General features: G+C 38.9%; 1 protein-coding gene across 1 annotated transcript in view; it reads left to right on the top strand.

Moving 5' to 3' along the window:
- The window catches only part of ELP4 (elongator acetyltransferase complex subunit 4), a 269,016-nt gene extending 249,696 nt beyond the window's left edge, over nt 1–19,320 (top strand). The window contains exon 10 of the mRNA XM_049890814.1: nt 17,526–19,320. Within this exon, the coding sequence (XP_049746771.1) occupies nt 17,526–17,657 (132 nt within the window). The 3' untranslated portion in view covers nt 17,658–19,320. The remainder of the gene's footprint in view (nt 1–17,525) is intronic.
- Nucleotides 19,321–22,891: the final 3,571 nt, after the last annotated feature.

Below are 22,891 nucleotides of genomic sequence, written 5' to 3' on the forward strand. Positions count from 1 at the left end.
CCCTTTATGACATAAGAAATTAGAGTGAAAGAAGAAAAAAATACTACTACAAAAAACTACTACTTGATATATTTTAAAAGGAAAATCCCATTTTTTTTCATCACCAGTCAAATTATAAAACCTCTCAATATTGAACTTTAGAAACCATTTTGATGGTCTTTTCTCACAAATCATGATTTTCTTTGAATGCCTAGAGAAATGTTTGTTATGTATTTATAATATTAAGGGAATCTAATAAAAATACAGAAATATTAGCTCTTTTTTTTAACAATTAAAAAATTACCTCTCTCCATCTTTTCATGTTGGAATGTGATTTCACAAATATCAAAAGGAACATTGCCATAGCATACCTGGAGAACCTGGGTGAAATGACAGCAAACTTCAAGGCTTCTGCCTGAACTGGAGTGGCTCTCCCTGCTGCAATAAAAACTTGAGGCAGGATTTAGCCTATTTGGTATATCAGGTTGTTGTTTCTTCTGTATTTTGAGGAATTTTAGACCTCCTTGTAAAAATAATTAGTTCAATGGTAGAGTTAAGTGGTGGGGGAAAAATCCTCCACATGTAAAAGCAAAAGAGTATTTAAAGACTAGAAAATTATCTCTATGAAAAATTACTTCTAAATTATCTATGTGAAAATTAATCTTAACTCTTGTTAACATTTCTGTAGAAACATGCATTTCAATTAAGCCAAACAAACAAAAAATCCCCTAAAAGTAGGCGTAGTCATGTATCTATATACTCACAAATACTTTGCTCTTTCTGACCATCTGTATTTTTCTTGCTTTATTTGCTTCATTTCCTGTAACTTTATTTTCCGTTATTCATAGAGAGGTTTTCTTTCTAAGACTGAATTGATTTACTGCTTACTTCTTATCTGTGGAGTCACTTCAGCAAAGAGTTACTCTTTGGAACTATGTCCTCATCTCAAATCTGTATCCCTCAGCTAGAGAGCTCGGTGTTTTGCCGCCCCATCACTGCCCTCAGGCATGTCGAGAGAGGGCTCTTACTTTGCCCAGTCTGTTCATCGAGCTTTGAAATCGGTGATGAGGGAGGTCCATGGAGGGGGGGTGGGTAGATATACTAGGCAACTATTGGAAACCAGTATAATTTGTAAATTTGCCATAAACTTATAAGTGAGAGTTGAAATGGGGGAGAGTGTGGAGGGGTGGCATGCTTTCAAAACCCAAAAGAAAAATGCAGGTTTTCATTTCATTATAGAGGCTTCTGACATGAAAGATATTTTTTTTACGTTTTACCAGGATTTCAACAATTAATTATAGACTAAAGGATAACATATTCATGACAACCTTGTTCAAGCCTAAGCACAAGGAAACAAATGTAAAAAAAAAAAAAAAGAATGTGTATGTAAAATGGACACGCATATACCTACTCGCACTTACCAGATAATAGTACTTCGTTCCGCATGAGTGTTAAACATCTAAGTTTGGAGGGAGTGAAATGTATACCTAGGGGAGTTACCTTTATCTGTCCGTGAAGAGTGAAGAAAATCACTGTTGTCGTTGATACTGTTCATTCATTATGTGAAGTTTTTATACAGCCAGTATAGAGAAAGTCACATTTCATTTTGTCAAACCAAAAACATACTACCTAACTGCCTTGGTATAAAAGCTAATGCAACATATCAAAAATAATAGCATAGCCCACAATATAGACTGAACTTGTGAAAGAAGTTAGGAATGCTTTGGCAAAGATAAAATTCATAAAATTAATTTTTGTGTTATTTTTGTTCCATTCACATTCATACCAGGTGGACTTTGTCAAATACCTATAGTAAAGAAGGACTTGTTCATGCATGCAGAACAAAATAAAATAAGATTAAAGCTCCAGGAAATCAGCCTGCTTCAAAAAACCATTAAAATGTGCCTATCCCTCAAGCTTGACAAATGTGTTAATTGTCGTGTTTCAGTCATGTAAATATGTTTCAGCATAAAGTAACCACGATTTCCTGTTATAGAAGCACTCCTATCTGGGGAGTGGGGGTAGGGAGGGACAGAGGAGGACTAAATAACACACTGTAATGAAACCTGCCTTTGGGCAGCACATGCTTCAATTCTGAATGCCCAGAAATACTTCGCAGACGCTCTAGGCTGCCTAGCAATGGGGATTTTCTAATTCTGGCTAGCTTGACAAAGTAAATACAACTATTGAACATAAGGCACCTCCTAATAAAAAACAATTCCCCCTTGTAAACACTTACATTTGGCCCTATTAAAAATTCTTTCTTCATACCCAGGAACTAGCAGACCCTTAAATGCCGGGGTCTCAGAGTAACTAGAGAGTAGTTGGGAGATTTAATGCTGTCGGGATGTTTTACGTTGGCATTTCCACTGAGTACTTCATACCCCATCTCAGGGCTTTGTAGAGTTATGTTCTGCATACACTGTAGGGCATTATCTAAGGAAACACACTGGTCATTATACTCTCAGGACTCATTCACATACAGCCAAAAGGAAATCAGTATATGTTCACATATATGCTATACTTATATACAAAAATACATGATTGCCACATTTCCAAGAGTGCTTATCAAAAGCTGCCAATTTTGAAAGTTATTTTACAGGCCTGACATTAATATGATAACTTTAAGCAATCTGTAAATTACCTGATTTCAAAATTCATTGAGTCCTGCCTTTTCACATCTTAGAATTCATCTATTCCATAACCTATATGCCAGACTTCTGCCTGTTCCTAAATTGAATAGATCTGCTATAGTTTTAGAAATCTCTAGTATTTAGGGATCAGCTTCGAGCTTACACACACGGGTCTGCTAACAGTTTACTGAGTAGGAGGTTTCACATTATAGTAAGGAGTACACATTGGTTTGAATTCTAGTAGACAAAAACTAAGAGATTGTTACCTTTTGCCACCTCCAGACTAGTTTCCATATACTCTAAGAAGGGAAGAGAAGGGATATAAAAAGAAATTCTCATATAATTAGTAGTTAGAATTTATTTCTGAAAGAAGTCTTTTTTTTTTTTCAAGTTCAAAATTCAGATTTAAAAATACTACATGTTCCTGAAATATCTTAATATTCTTAGGCTACCTGAGAGGTAAAACCCAAAATATTGCTCCTAAAATGTTTCCCAACTTAGGTAGAAAAGGGGCTTCCTGGAAGGAGCAGGCTTGAAAATCCTACCAAAAAAAAAAAAAAAAACAGTCTATTGATAAAAAGATGCCAGTCTTCTTACATTTGCTGGCAATAGCAGCAGCAGGCCCTAGATCTCAAGCATCTCTTGGCTTGGCCCTGCTGAAGCTTAATTCAAATTCTACACACTCTGGAGCTTATATGCTCCTGCCTGTTATTGTGTGTTCCAGAGCCATGCAAGACTTGGGTTAAGCAGCAGTTGGAGACCAGCAAAAAGGTTGCCAGAATGAGAGGCCCTGCTATACAATTAAGGAAAGATGAATGGAAGGGAGTCAGTTGGGGAGATACAAGGAGACCCATTTGGGCAATGGTGCACAATCAGGATCACAGGGATGGTAGTGGCCATGTGTTATCCCACATTCCATTTCGTTATCCCAGAGAATAGGCTAATGGGGCCAGAGGGAGGGAATCTTTCACAATGTTTTTGCTCTCCAAGTTTAGATGACAACTTAAGTCACCTTATTCCAACTGTTACCTAAATGATTTTTTTCAGTCCTATTCATATTAGAACATGAAAGGGAATAAAATAATGGGAACAAAAATGCAAAAGAACAAGAATAAACCAGAAAGAAAGAAAAGACCTTGCCTTTATTTTTGTATAGAAAATAAATCCATTTTAAGCAAAGTTCTCCAGGAATAATCTTCTAGTTTGTTCTCTGTTGACTTAGGAAATAAAGGAGGAGAATAACGTAATTCTCCCACATCTTTCAATGTCTGAAAGTTCAGCAACACTGGGACTGAAACATGGTGATGTTCTATTAGTGTGTAGCCCAAAAGATTCTCACTCACATTTTAAGAGGATTAAACTCCGCAAACCATCCCTACAAACATTACTGCCAGAGTTTCTCTCACACAGACATTTTACACAGGGTCTAGCCCTTCCACCTAGAATCTTCCTGTTGGGCAGGTGGGGCATACTGTGGGTCACTTAGTAGCTAGAATATTTCTTTTGAATCAGAAGAAGGCAGGACACCTTTTGGGATAGTCTGTTTTTAATAGAATATGCATGTTTGCAACAACTGTTTTTTTCCATTTTTTTAAATGCCCGTTTTTGTACAGCTATAAGTGTGATAGCCCTGATATTCATAGAAATAAGCTTACATCACACCCTTGATGCCCTCTGCTCTAAGAATTAAATCCAAATCACTTTCCACAGCCTACAAACCCTACAAGATCTGACACCTGCCTACCCAGCCAAACTTCTCATAGCCAGTCTCTGCTTATTGACTGCTCCAGATGATTTTTTTTTTTTTTTTCCTATTCTCCAAACATGCCAAGCTTATTCCTGCCTCTGAGTGCTTGCATTTTATTCTCTTTACCTGGAACTTCTTTTTCCAGATCTTCAAAAAGCTGGTCCTTTCTCAAAATCTAGCTTTTAGCTCAAATGTACCCTCCAGAAAGGCCTTCCACAAAGCAGCACCACCCCATCCCCCAGTCAATATTATATCACCATTTTTTTTCCTTAAAAACTCATCTTGCTATCTGAAATGACCGTCTTCATTTATTTGCTTTCCTATATATTGTCTCTCTCTCCCTGAGTCATGTAAATGTCTATGTTTTGTCCTTTTCTGAGGTTCCGTGATAGCAGGAATGTCTTGTTCTTTCCTGTCTTGTTCACTATTTTCTTTGTTGTTGTTTTATCTCTAGTGCTTAGAAAAGTTCTTGGCATATCCAAAACCAGTTGCCATAAGTCAGTTCTGACTCATAGTGACCCCAAATGTGTCAGAGTGAAACTGTGCTCCATGGTGTTTTCAATGGCTGATTTTCCTAAAGTACGTTGCTAGGCCTTTCTTATGAGGGGACTCTGGGTGGACTTGACCCTCCAACCTTTCATTTAGCAGCCGAGCATGTTAACCATTCTCACCACCCAATGATGCCTCTTGGCACACAGAGTAGTGGTTAAGAGTGTGAGCTTTACCAAGAGACAGAAAGGGCTACATGAACTAGAGACTACATCATCCTGAGACCAGAAGAACTAGATGGTGCCTGGCCACAACAAATGACTGCCCTGACAGGGAGCACAACAGAGAACCCCTGAGGGAGCAGGAGAAGAGTAGGATGCAGACCTCAAATTCTCATGAAAAGACGAGACTTAATGGTCTGACTAAGACTATAAGAATCCTGGCGGTCATGGTCCCCATACCTTCTGTTGGCCCAGGAGAGGAACCATTCCCGAAGCCAACTCCTCAGACATGGATTGGACTGGACAATGGGTTGGAGAGATGCTGATGAGGAGTGAGCTACTTGCATCAGGTGGACACTGGAGACTATGTTGGCATCTCTTGTCTGGAGGGGAGATGGGAAGGTAGGGGGGTTAGAAACTGGCAAAACGGTCAAGAAAGGAGAGACTGGAAGGAGGGAGCGGGCTGACTCATTAGGGGGAGAGTAAGTGAGAGTATGTAGTAAACTGTATATAAGTTTATATGTGACAGACTGACTTAAAAAAAGAGTGTGGGCTTTAAAGCCAGACTGCCTGAGTTCAAATTTCCATTTGCATACCCCGAAGTTGCAGCATCATTTCTGCCCTTTTCCCAGTATTTTGGACTGGGCTATGTAGTCCACAACTAGCTGCAAGGGCAGCTTAGAAATGAAGTCTTTCTTCAGAATGGCCATGAATTCAAGGGTTCTGTTATGAAAGGGAAAAGGGAGAGTGGATATTAGAGGATAATTGTCAGTCTGTGTCATTGTCCACAACCCTTTGGTACCGACATGTCTATTGATATCCTTCTTCCCACACACAGAACACACTTATCCCGTTCCGGGGGTGAGTAGATAAAGACAACTGTAATTACTAGTCCAAAATAATTATCAACTCCTACTGGCTAGAAAATACTTAAAAATTCTCTGCCCTGGCAGTAGAGGAATTTCTTTAGCCCAGTTTATATCCCCTGGTTCCGCTCTCTCTGGCAGGAACTCCCTCAACCATTATCCTCTGTATCATTTTAGGAAGTTATTCCCTGTCCATTACCTTCCATGGCCACAGGAAGTGGCCATTGGATAGCGTGCCCTTTGGGAACTGCACAGTTTTCATAGCCCCAAAACCAAACCAAACCCAGTGCCATCAAGTCGATTCCGACTCATAGCGACCCTATAGGACAGAGTAGAACTGCCCCATAGAGTTTCCAAGGAGCACCTGGTGGATTCGAACTGCCAACCCTTTGGTTAGCAGCCGTAGCACTTAACCACTACACCACCAGGGTTTCCTTTCATACCCCACTTATTGATAAATCAGGTTTGGGGACTAGAGATTACTTTAGAGGTTAAAAAATTGTACACTTTTGACTAGACTTGCGGTTCTCTTTGGCAATACCATTCCTTAAGACTTTAGAAAGTTCCCAGTCTATTTGCTTCCCTTCACTTCCACATTTACGTAATCACAGCCAAAGAGCTTGTCTAGACATAGTTCTAGGACTGAGTTGCAGGAAACAGATACCACCTAATTATTTTATGTGGAAGGAAATTTTGTAACAGAAAATTGGGGGCTGGCACAGTAATTGGAAAGGCTGGAGAACGCTGTCACTAAACTGGCCTCTAGGGAAGCTGCTACCTCTACCATAGTCAGGAAGGTATGGAATAGGGAGACTGCCACTGGAGCTGTTAACTGAAAGCATACACTTCTGTGGTCCCACTGCCACTACTGCAACTGCTCCTTGACCCCATGAAGCTAGTAACTGGATATTGACCTGACCATTTCCACAACTGCCTCTCAGCTCCCATGAAGCTATTAACTATTAAGCTATTAATTAGTCCCTAGAATATTGATGCAAGAAAAATTGACTCCACAGTAATACTTGCCAATTGCAGTAGTGAACACAGCAGGAAGATAGCTCCTGCTTCTCTTCCACTTTCTGAATCTAGTGCCAAACCCAGAACAGTTACTAACGAGTCACTTCCGACTCATGGCAACGTCATGTGTGTCACAGTAGAATTTTGTGCACCATGGAGCTCCAGTAGCTTACTTTTCATAAGTAGATCTCCAGGCTTGTCTTCCTAGGGGGCTCTGGATGGACTCAAACCGCCAACCTTTTGGTTAGCAGCCAAGCGCATTAACCATTTTCATCACAGAGGAACTCCAGATTTAGTACAGATACATCTGACTGGCTGAACCTAATTCACGGCTTTCAACCCTCAGACGTACAGAAGGCAGTTGGAATGGACACTGAGTGCCTGTTCCCCTTATTCACCCAACTGTTACATCGGCCTCTTTCTTTCGTCTTATTAACTAGCTACTTTGACACCATCTGAAATAATAGATTTGGGTGGGAAAGCAACACCCTTTATCTGACCTTGTCTTTGAGCTGGCTCCCATTTTCTGCCTGTACTATTAACAGAAGGTATTTAACAAAGGCTCAAGGTACAGACATCTCCTGTGAAGACTGCCAGTTTCAGTGTACAGGTACGCTGCAGGTATAAAACCAACCTTAACCACTACACCACCAGGGTTTCCAAACACTGCAGGTATAGTACCTCTTTTAAAAGAGTTGTATTCCCTTCCATCTCTTCTTGCAAACTCTGGGTTTTGTGTTTTATAAATGACTGTGCTAGAATGGCAAGAAGCAACTAACCAATGTTCTGAATTTTTCCAACGTTTCCCCTGGAACCACTGACTTGGGAGGTATAATGTGTGCCTTCCAAGTTATCACAGGCTTGACAAGGGTCTCCAGCTTTCCATCTTGCTATATGTGACATTACTACCAACCCTCCAACCACTAAACCAACTTAATGGTTGCATAACTTGAGTGCTCCATTTATCGGGTACAAAATTCTATAGATACAGGATATAGTTTAGGCTGTTACTACAAAGATCTAAAAATGTTGTTGTTAGGTGCCACCAAGTTGGTTCCAACTATAGTGACCCTGTGTACAAAATAATGAAACTCTGCCCAGTCCTGCCCCATTCTCACGATTGTTACTGTTTGAGCCCATTGTTGCAGCCACTGCATCAATCCATCTCATTGAGAGTCTTCCTCTTTTTCACTGACCCTTTATTTTACCAGACATGATTTCCTTCTTCAGAGAGTGGTCCCTCCTGATAATATGTCCAATACGAAAGATGAAGTCTCACCGTCCTCACTTCTAGGGAACATTCTGGCTATACTTCTTCCAAGACGAATTTGTTCATTCTTCTGGCAGTCCATGGTGGATTTAATATTCTTTGCCAACACCATAATTTAAAGGCATCAATTCTACCTCAGGCTTTCTTATTCACTGTCCAACTTTCACAGGTTTAAGGATCAGGCGCACCTTAGTCCTCAAAATGACATCTTTGCTTTTGAACACTTTAAAGAGGTCTTTTGCAGCAGATTTGCCCAATGCAATATGTTGTTTGATTTCTTGACTACTACTTCCAATGGCATTGATTGTGGATCTAAATAAAATGTAATCCTTGACAACTTCAGTCTTTTCACTGTTTATCATGATGTTGCTTATTGGTCCTGTTGTGAGGATTTTTGTTTTCTTTATGTTGAGGTACAATCCATACTGAAGGTTGTAGTCTTTGGTCTTCATCAGTATTTCAAGTCCTCTTCACTTTCAGCAAGCAAGGTTGTGTCACCTGCATAACATAGGTTGTTGATGAGTCTTCCTTCGATCCTGATGCCGCACTCTTCTTCATATAGCCCTGCTTCTCGGATTATTTGCTAAGCATACAAGTTGAATAAGTATGGTGAAAGGATACAACCCTGACGTACACCCTTCCCAATTTAAAACCATCCAGTATCCCCTTGTTCTGTTCAAACAGCTGCCTCTTGGTCTGTGTACAGGTTCCTGATGAGCACAATTAAGTGCTCTGGAATTCCCATTCTTCACAATGTTATCCATAATTTGTTATGATCTACACAGTCAAATGCCTTTGCATAGTCATTAAAACACAGGTAAACATCTTCCTGGTATTCTGTGCTTTCAGCCAGGATCCATCTGACAGCAGCAATGACTTCCCTCATTCCATGTCCTCTTCTGAGTCCAGCTTGAATTTCTGACAGTTCCCTATCAATGTATTGCTACGACCATTTTTTTTTTAATTATCTTCAGCAAAATTGTACTTGCATGTGAAATTAATGATATTGCTCAATAATTTCCCTATCCTGTTGGATTGCCTTTCTTTGGGATGGGCACAAATATGAATCTCTTCCAGTTGGTTGCATCCCTTTGTTGAAACATCTCAATTGGTATTCTGTCAATTCCTGGGGCCTTGTTTTTCACCATTTTATTCCCTTTACCTGGAACTTCTTTTTCCAGATCTCCAAAGAGCTGGTCCTTTCTCAAAATCTAGCTTTTAGCTCAAATGTACCCTCCAGAAAGGTCTTCCACAAAGCAGCAGCACCCCATCCCCCAGTCAATATTATATTGCCATTTTTTTTCCTTAAAAACTTATCTCGCTAGCTTAGACTTCTTCCTTCATTACCATCAGTTCTTGATCATATGCTACCTCCTGAAATGTTTGAATGTTGACTAATTCCTTTTTATACAGTCGTTTTTTGTGTATTCCTTCCATCTTCTTTGATGCTTCCTGCATCGTTCAGTATTTTGCCCATAGAATCCTTCAGTATTGCAACTAGAGGCTTAAATTTTTTATTCAGTTCTTTCAGCTTGAGAAATGCCAAGGGCGTTTTACCTTTTGGTTTTCTGACTCCAGGTCTTTGCACATTTCCATATAATACTTTACTTTGTCTTCCCGAGCTGCCCTTTGAAACCTTCTATTCAGCTCTTTGACTTTATCATCTCTTCCAAAAAAATTCACTTTAGCTACTCTATATTCAAGAGGAGGTTTCAGAGTCTCTTCCAACATCCATTTTGGTCTTTTCTTTCTTTCATGTCTTTTTAATGACCTTTTGCTTTCATCCCACAATTCGTCTGATCTTCTGTCACTAGTGTTCAGGGAATCAGATCTATTCTTGAGATGGTCTCTAAATTCAAGTCGTACTTTGGCTCTCATGGACTTGTTTTAATTTTCTTCAACTTCAACTTGAAGTTGCATATCAGCATTTAATGGTCTGTTATGCAGTCAGCCCTTGGCCATGTTGTGACGAATGATATTGAGCTTCTCCATCGTCTCTTTCCACAGATATAGATTTGATTCCTGTGTATTCCATCCAGTGAGGTTACCAGCTTTCTATCTTGCCATATGTGACATTACTACACACCCTCCAACCACTAAACCAACTTAATGGTTGCAAAACTTCAGTGCTCCATTTGTTAGGTACAAAATTCTATAGAAACAGGACATAGATTAGGCTGTTATTACAGAGATCTAAAAACTGAGTGGCTTAAACAATCTGGAAGTTTATATATCTCTCACATAAAAGCCCTGTTAGGTGACCCAGGGCTCTTTTGGTGACAATATGGTGTTGGAAGACCCTAGACTCATTCTCTCATATTGCTATGCCATCTTCAGCCCATAGCTTCCATATTATGATCCAGTATAGCTGCATCACTGCTCATCCTCATGTCCACATGTCAGCAAGTAGGAAGAGGGAAGTTGGGCTCATCTGTAACATTTGCAGAGCCTAGGGCAAGAACACAAAGGGTCACATATATCTAAGTATTTAAAAGTTAATTAAGCCAAAATCTGCTAAATATGCTTTGTCTTCTTTTCTTCACAAATATACTTTCCTGGAAAACAAAGTTTAAATTTAGGATTAGGGTTCCTCTCCAGAATGCAGAGGCATAGGGAAAATGGTCCTACAGCCCACCCCTTTTCTCTTCTCACCCTTGCCTCCTTCCCACACACAGGGGGCCGGGCCTCACACACATGCCTGTGGACACCGAATCTGCACATCCAAACTCCATCCACAGTCCCTGCAAACAGCTGTACCTTGGTTGCTCCTTGGGCCCCACGGTATGCACACAGACAACATAGTCCACCCTTGGTGGACAAACCCAGAGAAGAGACTTCTATAGGCTTTGTGTCCATTTGGACAGGGAATTCTACGGTCTTGAGTACCGTGTTCTTAAAAGAAGGGTATAGGCTCTAGATGAGTACATCTCCTTAGCCCTGTAATGTCTCATCCCATGAGGAGGGGAGGGTCCAAAAGAGGGGTGAATCAGGGCCCAGGGAAGGGGCCCCTCTTGCTGAGGTCTAATAGTGATACTAAGGGAAAGGGGAAATAGATGACACCCCTCTCTTTTGAGATCTGACCCTGAAGTTAACCATAACACTTCTGCTCAAGATAAAAGTGACCAGGAAACAATAAAAAAAAAATGCTTTGGTCACTCTGCCTCACCTAATGGCAAGGGAAGCTGGGAAATGTGACCTTAATTCTAGGGGACCATATGCTCCTAATATTCAGGGGCTCTTTTTTTTTTTTTTTTCTATTACTAGCTAAAAAGGGGGAAGAATAGATATTGGAAGTAAACTAGCAATCTCTGCCACAGACACACACCTTTTTACAAATCACACTTTTGTTTAGACAATTGAGATCTTCACAATCTGCTTTCAGAGACAATACTGTCAGTTACAATTGATGGTCAAAATAATTGCACACCTGAGCACTTTTCAGTGGGCAGCCAACGTGCAATGTTGCTGCTCTGAAATTTTGTCTGATTTTCAGATAACTCAGGAAGAACTAAATGACTTTTTTATTTAAAGGATATAGTATGATTATGACAGTCAGTAAAACAATTTTAATCTTGAACCCTGAGGATGAATTTGGACCTTAAACAAACAAAAACTAAAACCTGATCATTCTTGGCAGAATTTTTTTAGAAATATTCCCCCACTACCAAATGTATGCTTACCAATCCAAAAAGAGCAAAAATTTGATTCTGGCATTGTTTCCACTGGCCTGTTAAATATGAGAATAATGCAAAATCCATCAAAATTACGCAGGTGAATCTTTCATAGTGCAAAATTTTGACCAGTGTATACTAATCATAATGTAATATTACATTGTAATAAAATTATAATTACAGAATAATATAAATGTAATAATGTCAAAAATGTAAGTACAGAATAGCACATAACATTGATTTTTTTTACAAGTTGAAACAATACAATCTTGTCAAGAAATAGTAGCAGTCCTATAATGATGAATATACCAAACCTGCTTCATCTGTCTTTTTCCTTCTAACTTCCTCCCTGTGTCTGTGTGTTTTCGTCTCCCAGGGTTGCCATAACAAAGTATCAAAAAGTGCGTGGCTTGAGAGAACAGAAATTTATTTTCCGAATTCAGGGCGCCAGCAGGGCTATGTTTTCTCTGTTGGCTCTAGGGAAAGGTCCTTCCTTGTCTCTTCCAGCTTCTAGTGGCCTGAGCATTTCTTGGAGTTCTTTGGCTTGTAGGCAGATCCTCACACGGTGTCTTCTCCCTGTGTGTGACTCTGTTTCCATGTCTGTCCTCTCCTTTTATAAGTCGGTACTCAGAAGGGATTAGGACTAGGACCCACCCTACTCTGGCATGATTTAATTGATAAGATCTTTAAAGAAAGACTCCACTTCTCTCAATAAGGTCACATTCACAGGTACAGGCCTTAGGATTTCAACATATCTTTTTTCAGGGACACAATTCAATTCATAGCACTCTGGAAGGAAATTAGTCTTTCCACAAAGGAAAGGGGGAATATCTCTCTTTTTATGCATAGACAAAGAGAGGCTCTGAATACTTTAGCCCCCGTCCCCTGCGCTGGTCTGAGCATCAGGTCTGCATTTCTTGGTCAGAGATGAAGATGGAGAATGGAACCCCAAGCAGTCAGCTGTAGCTCACATACTGAGTGATGCTTCTGGATGGTGATCATTTTGTCATGGTCCTTCTCAGGTTCCCTGTGACAGAATGTTGGTTATCTCTACCCAGTATCCACTTGCTCATTCTTCCATGGTAATAGATTTTTTTAACTTTTTTTTTTTCACACATTTGAAACATTTTTTACACATTTTTAAACATTACCCAGCCTTCCATGCAACCAGATAAGACCATATCTAAGTTCTGGACAAGAGCAGATGCCATGTCTCCAACTTGCAGGTCTTGCCTTCTTGGCCCCTTTTCTTCTTGCTGCTGGCTAATAAATAGCAAGAGCATCAGCCTTGGACCCAGAAGTGGAAGAATGATTCCCCTCGTGATGAGGACACTGAGGCTTAGAGGTAGATTGGCTTGTCCATGGTCACACTGAGAGTGAGTGATAGCCAGGTGTCCAGCTGTCTCTGCCTCCAAGTCCGATGCTCCTTTCAACGAGCCTTGGGCTGCCTCTGTTAAGAGACCAATGTAGAGCAGATGTGTTCTAAGGTGTTTATAAGTTTTAATTTTAATTGGCTATATTTCAAAGAAAAATATATTAGAAGACTTTTAAAATATTAGCATTGATTTCTATAATTCAGAGCAATACAAATTGTGACTTGTCAGGAAATGTCAAAAAGGGTTAAAATGTAGTACATTAATTGTTTTCAGAAAACAAACAGTACCTGGTTGTTTGGTCTTGGCAAAATATGAAAAATATAACTTGATTAAACTTATTTTAATGGGTATTTACCTGCAATTTGTCTCAAATCCAGGTGTAATCTAGATTCATTATCTTGCCCCTTCTGTCTGGGAACTGTGAGTGCTGAGCACAGGTCTGGCAGGCTGGGAGAAAAGGAATTAGGAAGAGAATTTGTGAGCCAGGAAATCCAGTCCTACGTGACTATGGAATCAGTTTAGTTGTTGACTCAAGAAGGAACAAAGTATATTCAGTAACCACAAAAAAAAAAAAAATCATTGCAGTCGAGTTGATTCCGACTAATAGTGACCCTGTTGCTAAGCCCAACAAAGAAACAGGCAAAGGGGAAAGAATCCCCAAAACCTGGCTCCACTGGTACACCCTAGAGCCTCAAAGCAAATCACTTTTGTTGCTGCTGCTTTGTTACGACCCAGAGTGGGCTTCTTATGGGCCTAAGCGTGCTGGAGTCCTCCTGATCTGCCAGGGTATTTTGCAGCCTCACTGTTTCCCCTTGCAGGTTGGATCACATAAATCCAGTGGGATCACTCCACATCACCAAAGCCTGTGTGGGACCCTTCGGAGTTGCCATACCTTTCCCAGATTCCTTTGCCTGAATAGAAATCATCCTTTCAGACAGGCATTAATGGAAGACAAACAGGCAGCCAGCCTCTCATATATTCATCTCTTGTATCAGCAACAGAGTCCCTTCCTCCCAGATCCTGGGGAAAGAAAATCAGAATCTGGGGAATGAATCTGGGGGAAAAAATGTCAGCTCAAGATGTTACTTTTTTGTTTTGTTTTTTTTTCCTTTTGACCCCATCTGGCCTCAGAACCCCCAAGTATAAAATGAGAAAGATAAATGCCTTGATTTGGTTTATAAGGTTGAAAATAGTTTTTTGGTTTTTTTTGTTTTTTAATATAGTACGATTTTTATTTAAACCATTACTCAGTGAAACCTCGTCTAAAATTTTCTATAACCTCCAGCCTTGGAGTTTTAGTCTGAAGGAGGTCACCATGCTATGCAGAGTATCTTGCAGCATATTTTTTCAGAAGACAGATCTGGGGTACAGCAGCATCTGAACATTTACATGTCGAATGTGTAAATGCTTTGGAAGCCTCAGAGGAAGAGCCTCTGACACACCTGGCAAGCCTGGACCCTGATCTCTCCTTCTTCCTCGCTGCTTCACATCGCACTGACATGGTGCGCAGAGGGAGGCTCAGAAAGGAAGGAAAAAAATCCAACTCCTTGAGAATTTAGATGACAGAATAAGCTTGTTCAAGTAATAATCAGCAAAAGCAGGAAAAATCACACCCAGATTCACGTATTTCCACAGAGCCATCCTTGGACTTTTCCGAAGAGCATGAGTGTGCAACCAGCTTTTACAATGTAGCATTTGGTTAGAAGCATTTAATCATATCACCCAAAAATTTTGTGCTCAGAAATTGCACACAAATGATATTTGACTTTCGTTCAAAGCCATTCAACCTGAAAGATTTCTAAGCATGTCAACAATGTCACATTTAGCTACTTTTGCTATGAAGGGCTTTCGGCCAACTGGCTTACCCTCATGGCCTAGAGAAACAGAGCAAGAGAAATTTTTAGCCAGTCAACAAGCATACAGGTATGCTCCTGGAATGAGCTATATATTATGCTTGTTCTGAAAAAACTACACTACTTTCTTTGTTTAAATTATCGGAACAGTATGACCCTTCAACCAAATGTGTCCTGTAATCTTAGAGATGTATATCGTTCTACTGTTAAGCAAATCACCATTTCTAAGTGTTAGAATCCACTTCATTGCTTAAGACCGAGCTCAGATCCCATGGCCCTGAAGCTTTTTCCTGCTTCCCTCCCCCCGCCATGATCTCTGCTTTGTCTCTGCCTTTCTTGCAGACATAACTTGAAGCCCTTAGTATAAGGGTTACCTGTGTATTTGTCTTACTTGTGTTACGCAGTTGTAAGGAAATGAAGAGCATGGATGGTGTTCTGTTCATATAACCTTTCCAAATGCCTTGGTTTGAGTAGATTCTAAAAGTTCATTGACACCGGTAGATGTCCTGAATAGCCTAATCACCATCTGACATGGTCTTTGTGAGGTCCTAACCAAAAGTGTACACACACATTTTTTTTTTTTAATGGTGGATTTTCTCTAAGTTTCAGATAGCCTTCAGATCATGCATGTATCCTAGTCGTCTTTCCTTTAACAAAAATAAATTTTTTTTTTTTTTTTTACTCATTAGCAATAACTACAAGATCTTAAAGAAACATTAAAACTCAGACACGTAATTGAAGATCTCTTCCCCTCCTGCTTCCTTCCATGGGTGCTGATGAAGTCAATACTACAAAGGCATCTGTAACCTTGTCCTTCAGAATTACGCCTGCATTTTAGGGTTCCTAAGCCTTTCATGCTTTTGTTTCAGCTTGAAATCCTTTCTGGAACAAGCTAGCTTGTAAAAAAATAATTGTTTAAAACAAAAAAATAAATATGGCTTTGTTCGAGCTTTTTTTTAATTGTTCAAGACATAGACATTGGATTACTTATTATGTGCAGACTGGGTGTTAAGAAATAAATATTACTGTATGAACATAAGAGTTTTTCTTGACCTTTCTGACATCTTTGTTAGTCATATATCTACGTAACGGTACCTTTCATCCTAGATAATTTGTATTAAAAAATAATTTTAGGCAAATCAAGGAAGAATATATTCTTAAATTATTTTAAATGTTAAATATTTTGATCCTTTGCACACAGCTTGTGTTTACGTGACAATGAACAAACCTTTTATCAGGAAAGAAACTAGCTAGAACACATGCTTGTGGACCCCAATATTTTGACCCCCCCCCAAAAAAAGTGATTCCACCCTTTTCCATCTTTTTTTTTTTTTCTTCATATTGAAAAGAGTTCTCCAAATGAAGGCTTTCACATGGGTTGCCTCCAGATCAGTTCACCTCAGGAAGGCTTTGGTTGGTCATCAGCTGAGGGCCCCATCCTGCCTTACCTTTCGCCTCCCATACCCACTTTGTGCCTCATACAAAGATATGTTCCTTTAAGGTTAAATTTATATGAAGCAAATCATGTGGAGTAGGAGCACTAATACTTAAAGGAACTCGATAGCAACCCTTTTGAAAACATAAAAAGTTATTTTGAAATATGAATCTCTCTAATTACAGTAACTGTTCTGTAATTGTGGTTGGTTACTAGATCTGCTTAAATCAGTCTGTATCTGCAGCAAAACAATTGGGATAAGGGAATGTTCAAAGCTACACTATACTTTTGAAAACATAACCCAACATCATACTTAGAAATAAAAGACCTGTAACAGATCAGATGTTATAGCTGACTTACCAGAGCATATGGAATATATTGACCCTTTGATTGATACTTTTTTTCATTAGGTCAGTATTTCTGTGAATATTGTAGGTTCCTAGAGAAATCGTAGCCTTGAAACAGAATCATCAGGTCAACTCAATAGACAAAAGGAAACAAGCATGTGTGAGAATCCATAATTGCTGAAAAGCTGTATTAGATTGAAAAATAGCATTTTGGAGCCCTGGCAAAAACAAAACAAAGCCCAAAAAGCAACCCTGCCATTATTTATGTGATAATTTTCAGTTCTGCTTCTATTTGTTCATTTACATGTTTTCGTTTCTACTTAAATGAGAAAAACCCTAATACATTTAGGTTTGGACACTGAAAATATTCCACTAAGATTCTTGGTCCAGTTTCCACAATGGCTATAATTTGTAAAATCTAAAATTTTTTTTTTTTTTTTACTAGGACTAGGATGTGATTATATTGAGCTTCATTCTGAAGAACTGTTTTAGCAAGAATTTTATATCCAAGACTAAATGCAGATCAACAGAGCATAATATTGTATTCTGAAGTTTGCTAGTGAAAGCAAAATTAATTTTTTTTTTTCTCTTTTCTCCATCTCCTGAAATCTTCTGCCATAGCGACTGCATTTGCCTCCAGACTTGTCAGACACAGTGAGCCGCTCAAGCAAACAGGATCTGGCAGAATCAGCCAAACTGCTGGGCCCAGGCTGTGGCATGATGGCCGGAGGCAAGAAGCACCTGGACTTCTAGCAATTTCTCCTTAGTCGTTGCATGCAGAATTATATGACACTCTAATTATGATTGCTAATAGCTTATGTAAATATTTTTCTTAACGATTTGACCCTCCAATCCTTCAAAAACAGTCAGGATTACAAAACGGGGCCACCATTCTTCATTTTTTTAAACCGACTTTTTGTAGAGATATAGTGCAACAGAAACACTTCCATTTTAAAATGTTATCTTCTTGCAGAAAATATATCATTTTATTTTTTAAATAAAAGCAAATAAGATATCAGAAATTCCAGATAGCATACAGTGCTTATCAGTGTCCCTGTTCTCAAGCACTTAGGATCACACTAAAGCATGTGTGGGTAGGCGACAGCATATGAAGCATTGTGGAATTCACAATTTGATATAAAAAACATACTTTCTCTTTATATCTGAAAAAGTCACTTGCCAGCAAAATTGCGAGTGTTTTTTTTTAGTTAATGAAAAATTTCTTTGCTAATATATGAAAGGCAGTAATAAAATCAATTCACGTTTATGCATCCTGTTATTAAACTGATAAAGACAAAATAATATTTTGGGATAAAGATAGTCAGCCTCAGTGATTAATAAAGAATTTGAGTGACAGAAAGCATAGAGCAAGGAGCTGATGGTCTTCTGTTTAGTAAACCTAAACAACTGAAGTCAGCATATGAAATTATGTCAACAGACATAATTCAGGACTGAAATTCAAACTGACAGCTACATTAATGCTAGGATAAGGGTGGGGGGAATGTATCGAATCTTGGTGAGAGATTTCTACAGAACGTGGGTCTGAGACAAAGTGTAAAAATGAAACTAATTCAGATTACCATGGCACCAGGTAAATCCTTTGTTAATTACGAACAGCAGCTGGGTATGTAAATTTCTAACCATATAAATATATCTATTTGGGTGGATTAGCACATTGAGCCAGTTTTCATATAAAAGACTAGGTTTTTGAATCATAGCTCCATATTCTCAAAGCTTTTGACAAATAATAAACAAAAAGTGAAACTTAAAAAGTAACTTGCATATTTAAGTAGAGTCTCAATTTTTAAAAAGCTGTTTAACATCAATTGAAAGAAACCGAATTTCCAAAATACACTTTCAGGTATGTTAGAATATTTTGATGCAGTTAAAACTGGCATTTTTAAGCAGTTTGCTTTTAATATACCACAAATTATACTTTATTTGTTCTTGACAACATTGTAGAAAATAAAGACTAGGTTTTTAAAACTGTCTAACCAATATGATGAATGTCAGTCATTTAAAAAAAAAAAAAACCACTGTAGCATAAACACATACTGTATACAGCTTTTATTCAGAATTAGAATAATTGAATCAATGACAGTGATTTGCCAGGATGTCAAATCTCTCCATCATATCCTGTCACTACCAGTTTATTTTTTGTGATCAAAATCAAAAAGACAACTATTTTGTCACCCTCTATTTCATTAGTACTAAAAATCAGGTTTCTCCTATTTTTTTAGAATGTCTGGTTTATTTTTTTCACTTCTTTTAATTCTAAAGACATAAATTCTTCCCCATTTTCTTTTCAAATAAAGTTTTAGAATTGATCTGTCAGTTAAAATTAGAGGGCTTTTATATAAAGCAAAGGTGTTTTTAAAAATTTAAAGCAACTTCGAAAAGTCAGTTTAGTCCATAGATAATAAATAATGTGCAAATACTCTGAAAAAACTTTGCTATGTCTTTTTAAAGCATTATAGATAATTTGAATAAATTTAAATGAATATTTTAGTCAGGTTATTATTTTAATAACGCTAACCTTTTTCTTACCGTGTTGTGATTCATTTTATACAAACACAGTGGAACAATTACATACCATTTGACTCTGAAAAGGAAATGTGAGGTCATCAAATATGTAAATTGCTTGTCAAGATACTTAATAGGTCATTGATTTACTACCCTGGCTACCATGTCTATAAAATTAACAGCCAATTACTAGTTAATATATGCTTTACAAATACATAAATACTATAAAAATTGAATGTGCATATTTGAACCCTCATCTTAAATACAAAAGGAACTTTTTAAACTCAGTAAAAGTGTGTTTTGAATAATAAGAGTACCTGGGCTTTCCAAAAATCAAATCCAAGTGCTTTGTTTTTCTCATTCCACCAAGCAGGCTTTGTATAAGCTACTAGAGAGGGACGTATATTTTTTTGTTTTCCTCAGATAAAAACCCACTCTAAAAATGTGTTTTCTTTCCTTCTGGAAACATCATTCATTATCCATTATGATAATAACTTAATACATAAAAATATTGGTCTTCAGTAATGCTACTGTAGGTAGACATACATACCATTTTGATATATTATGAAATATATACTCTATCAACAGATCCTCTTTTTTTCCAATTATCACCTTGACTCAAATATATAAATACTTAAGAACCATGTCAAACATAGTATCTGAACATGCTCATACCTTTTAAATGTTTCTAGTATGTGAACTTCAAAACCCTGTATGTATGGTGTTCATTTCTTATGCTAGACTTGCCTTTCTTTAACATGAGGTAAATATTTTGACTACTTGCAGTCAGCTCAGGTGCTGGGGTTCTAAGACCATCTGAATTTCTATTCAGGAGCCACAAGACAATTTCCACTTTTCTCTTCCTCTTTTCTATTTTTTCTTTATCTCCACCTCCAAGATCTTCAAATACTAACACTGGACAAAACTACTTCGAAGGGGAGCAACACTATGCAATCAATTCCTTGTCTATCTTTTAATTTTGAAGACTCAAACACAACACATATGCATACAAAAGGGAAGTGGGATGGGGGGGGCTATTCATTTGTTTCAGCCCACTTTTAATGTCATTTCTAAGACATCATATTACTGCTTTCCAAAGATAGTCCCCAACAGCATGGAATTTAAGCAAGGCCAACCAGAAGTGCTTACACTTGGAACTTTAAAACTGAGACTTTAAGTCATTCAGGACCAAGGCAAAAAGACAGGTGAGGTTTATTCTTGAGAAGAAGAGAGAAGAATATGTGTTTGGCTTTGGTGAGCCAAGCTTACTGTACAAAGAAGAGGCATTTTAAAAATCCTGTTAACACTAATAGCACAGCAGAAAGAAATGAGCAGAATAGACACCGTCCTAAAGATGACAAACACTCAGAACCAAGCTAAATCTTAAGATGGTGGGGGTGGTGGTGGACTGTATAAATAAATCTTAGGAAATCTAGTTATGATAAAAATAGGAAGAAATGATTATGTGAGCTGTATCAAGAAGCCAATTGTTTGCCATTTAAGAGTTAGGAGGCATAAGTTTTGGGGAAAATGTCCTGGAAATTCACTATAGTAAAAAACTTTTTACTTAGATTAATTCGAATGTTTATTATACAAATATTTGGCTGTAATTCTGTTCACCTAGTCTCCCTAAGTAGGTCAAATTTGGAGAAAAATTATAGGCTGTTAGTCCTGTGATTCTACTGAGGACATCACAAATAGTCTGTATCCTGGAAGACGGCATCAAAACATCGCTACAGAGTTTCCACTGATAACTATATAAATATACCTATCAGTAAATAAATAAAAATAAATTATTTCAACAATGAATAAAAGGGCAGCTCCCAGGCACTGCTACCACACAGTGCCTGCCACGCTGTCCCCGGGAGACTGCCGAGAGCTCTGTTCAGAAGGACAGCTCATCTCCCTAGGGTGAGGGCAGAAGGCAAGGCAGCCGTTCCCACCCTGCTGGACTAGAGGGCTTGCTTCTGCAGCTGAGCAGTCGCTTCTTCAAGCTAAACCAGGCTGTGCCCTGGCAACCCTGACCCTCCGAGGACATGCATACGTGCCCGAGTGCACACATACAGACCCTCAGCTCCCACAGCAGTCCCTTCTCCTAGCCATTGCTCCTGCACCCAGAGCACCACACTCAGTTCTCCAAGGTTTATGCATTCTACACAATAGCTGTGGGTCAGGACTGGATGCCTGACCTGACCCAAAGCATAGCCAGTTGGAAACTGTCCCTTCTTGCAGGGAAGAAGAGAGCCAGCCAGCAGCTGTGCACACACGCACATGTAACCCTTCTCTGACGGTTCCCTCAGCACATGTCCCTCACGGAATATAGGCTGCAAAATGTCAGGAGGTAGAAATATCTGCATGGGCAACTGTACCAACAATGCCTATATGCACACTCCACTAGAGAAGTGTGTAAGTGTGCAGTGCAGGCTGACACAGAATAAAACTACATGCACACGTATAAAAGCTGCAATCAATGTAGGAAGATGTCTCTAAATGTGCAGCAACCCTGGGGAATAAAATTATCATTCAGTAGTATGCTTAGAAAGGAGCCCTGGTGGCACAGTGGTTCAAGCTTTTGGCTACCAACCAGAAGGTCCACAGATTGAATCCACCAGCCGCTCCGCTGGAGAAAGGTGTGACAATCTTTCCAAGATTACAGCCTTGGAAACTACAGGGTAATTCTACTCTGTCCTATAGGGTTGCTATGAATCGAAATCAGCTCGATGGCAATGGATTTTTTTGTTTTTGTTTTTTTTTGGGTTAGCATGCTTGAACAGATGAATCACAATTCTCTGTTCACAAGTAATTCCTTAGCTACGAAACAGTAGATGTTGAACTAGAAGATTGTTTTTAAATCCTCAAATTAATGTCTGTGTTTCCTATCATTTGCCTTTAGAGATTAAAAATAAATAATAAAAAGAACAGAGTACAATTCAGTGAGGTGTGTCTTTGTCCCCAGAGGTTTCTGCATGTGCAAACATTTCAACCAGGCTGCCAGAAGCCCCAGCCTTTTGACTGAAGTTTGCAGAAGAAAACTTATCTATATTGACTTATAATTTGCACAGAAGAGACAGAAAATAAAAGTCTCAGACAGGCCCTTCCTCCCCAACAAAGGCTTATTTTTTTCCATCCTTTGCCTGGGCTCAAGCACTCCTGCCCTGCGTGCTGCCACTTTAAACATGATCAGATCTGTGCTTCATTGCAAATAACAACTGACCAACAATGGGGCCTGCTTCATAGATTTGGGGATGTTTGGCTAAAGCTGCCAATGACTGAAGGCCTTTAACTCCCACCGGCCAGTCACAGTCCGCTTTGTTGTTGTCTGTTGATGTGTCTGTGCTCATTATTCCTTGACATGCAACATTCCCCCCTCCACCCTCCAGCCATCCACAACAGCACAGAAAGCAAGATTCAAATGGGAACAGCTGTAGTGGTTCAATGGGAAATGATGCCTCTTGTGCAAAGGG

The sequence above is a fragment of the Elephas maximus genome, chromosome 7 (genome assembly GCF_024166365.1).
Source record: "Elephas maximus indicus isolate mEleMax1 chromosome 7, mEleMax1 primary haplotype, whole genome shotgun sequence".
NCBI classification, from domain to species: Eukaryota; Metazoa; Chordata; class Mammalia; order Proboscidea; family Elephantidae; genus Elephas; species Elephas maximus.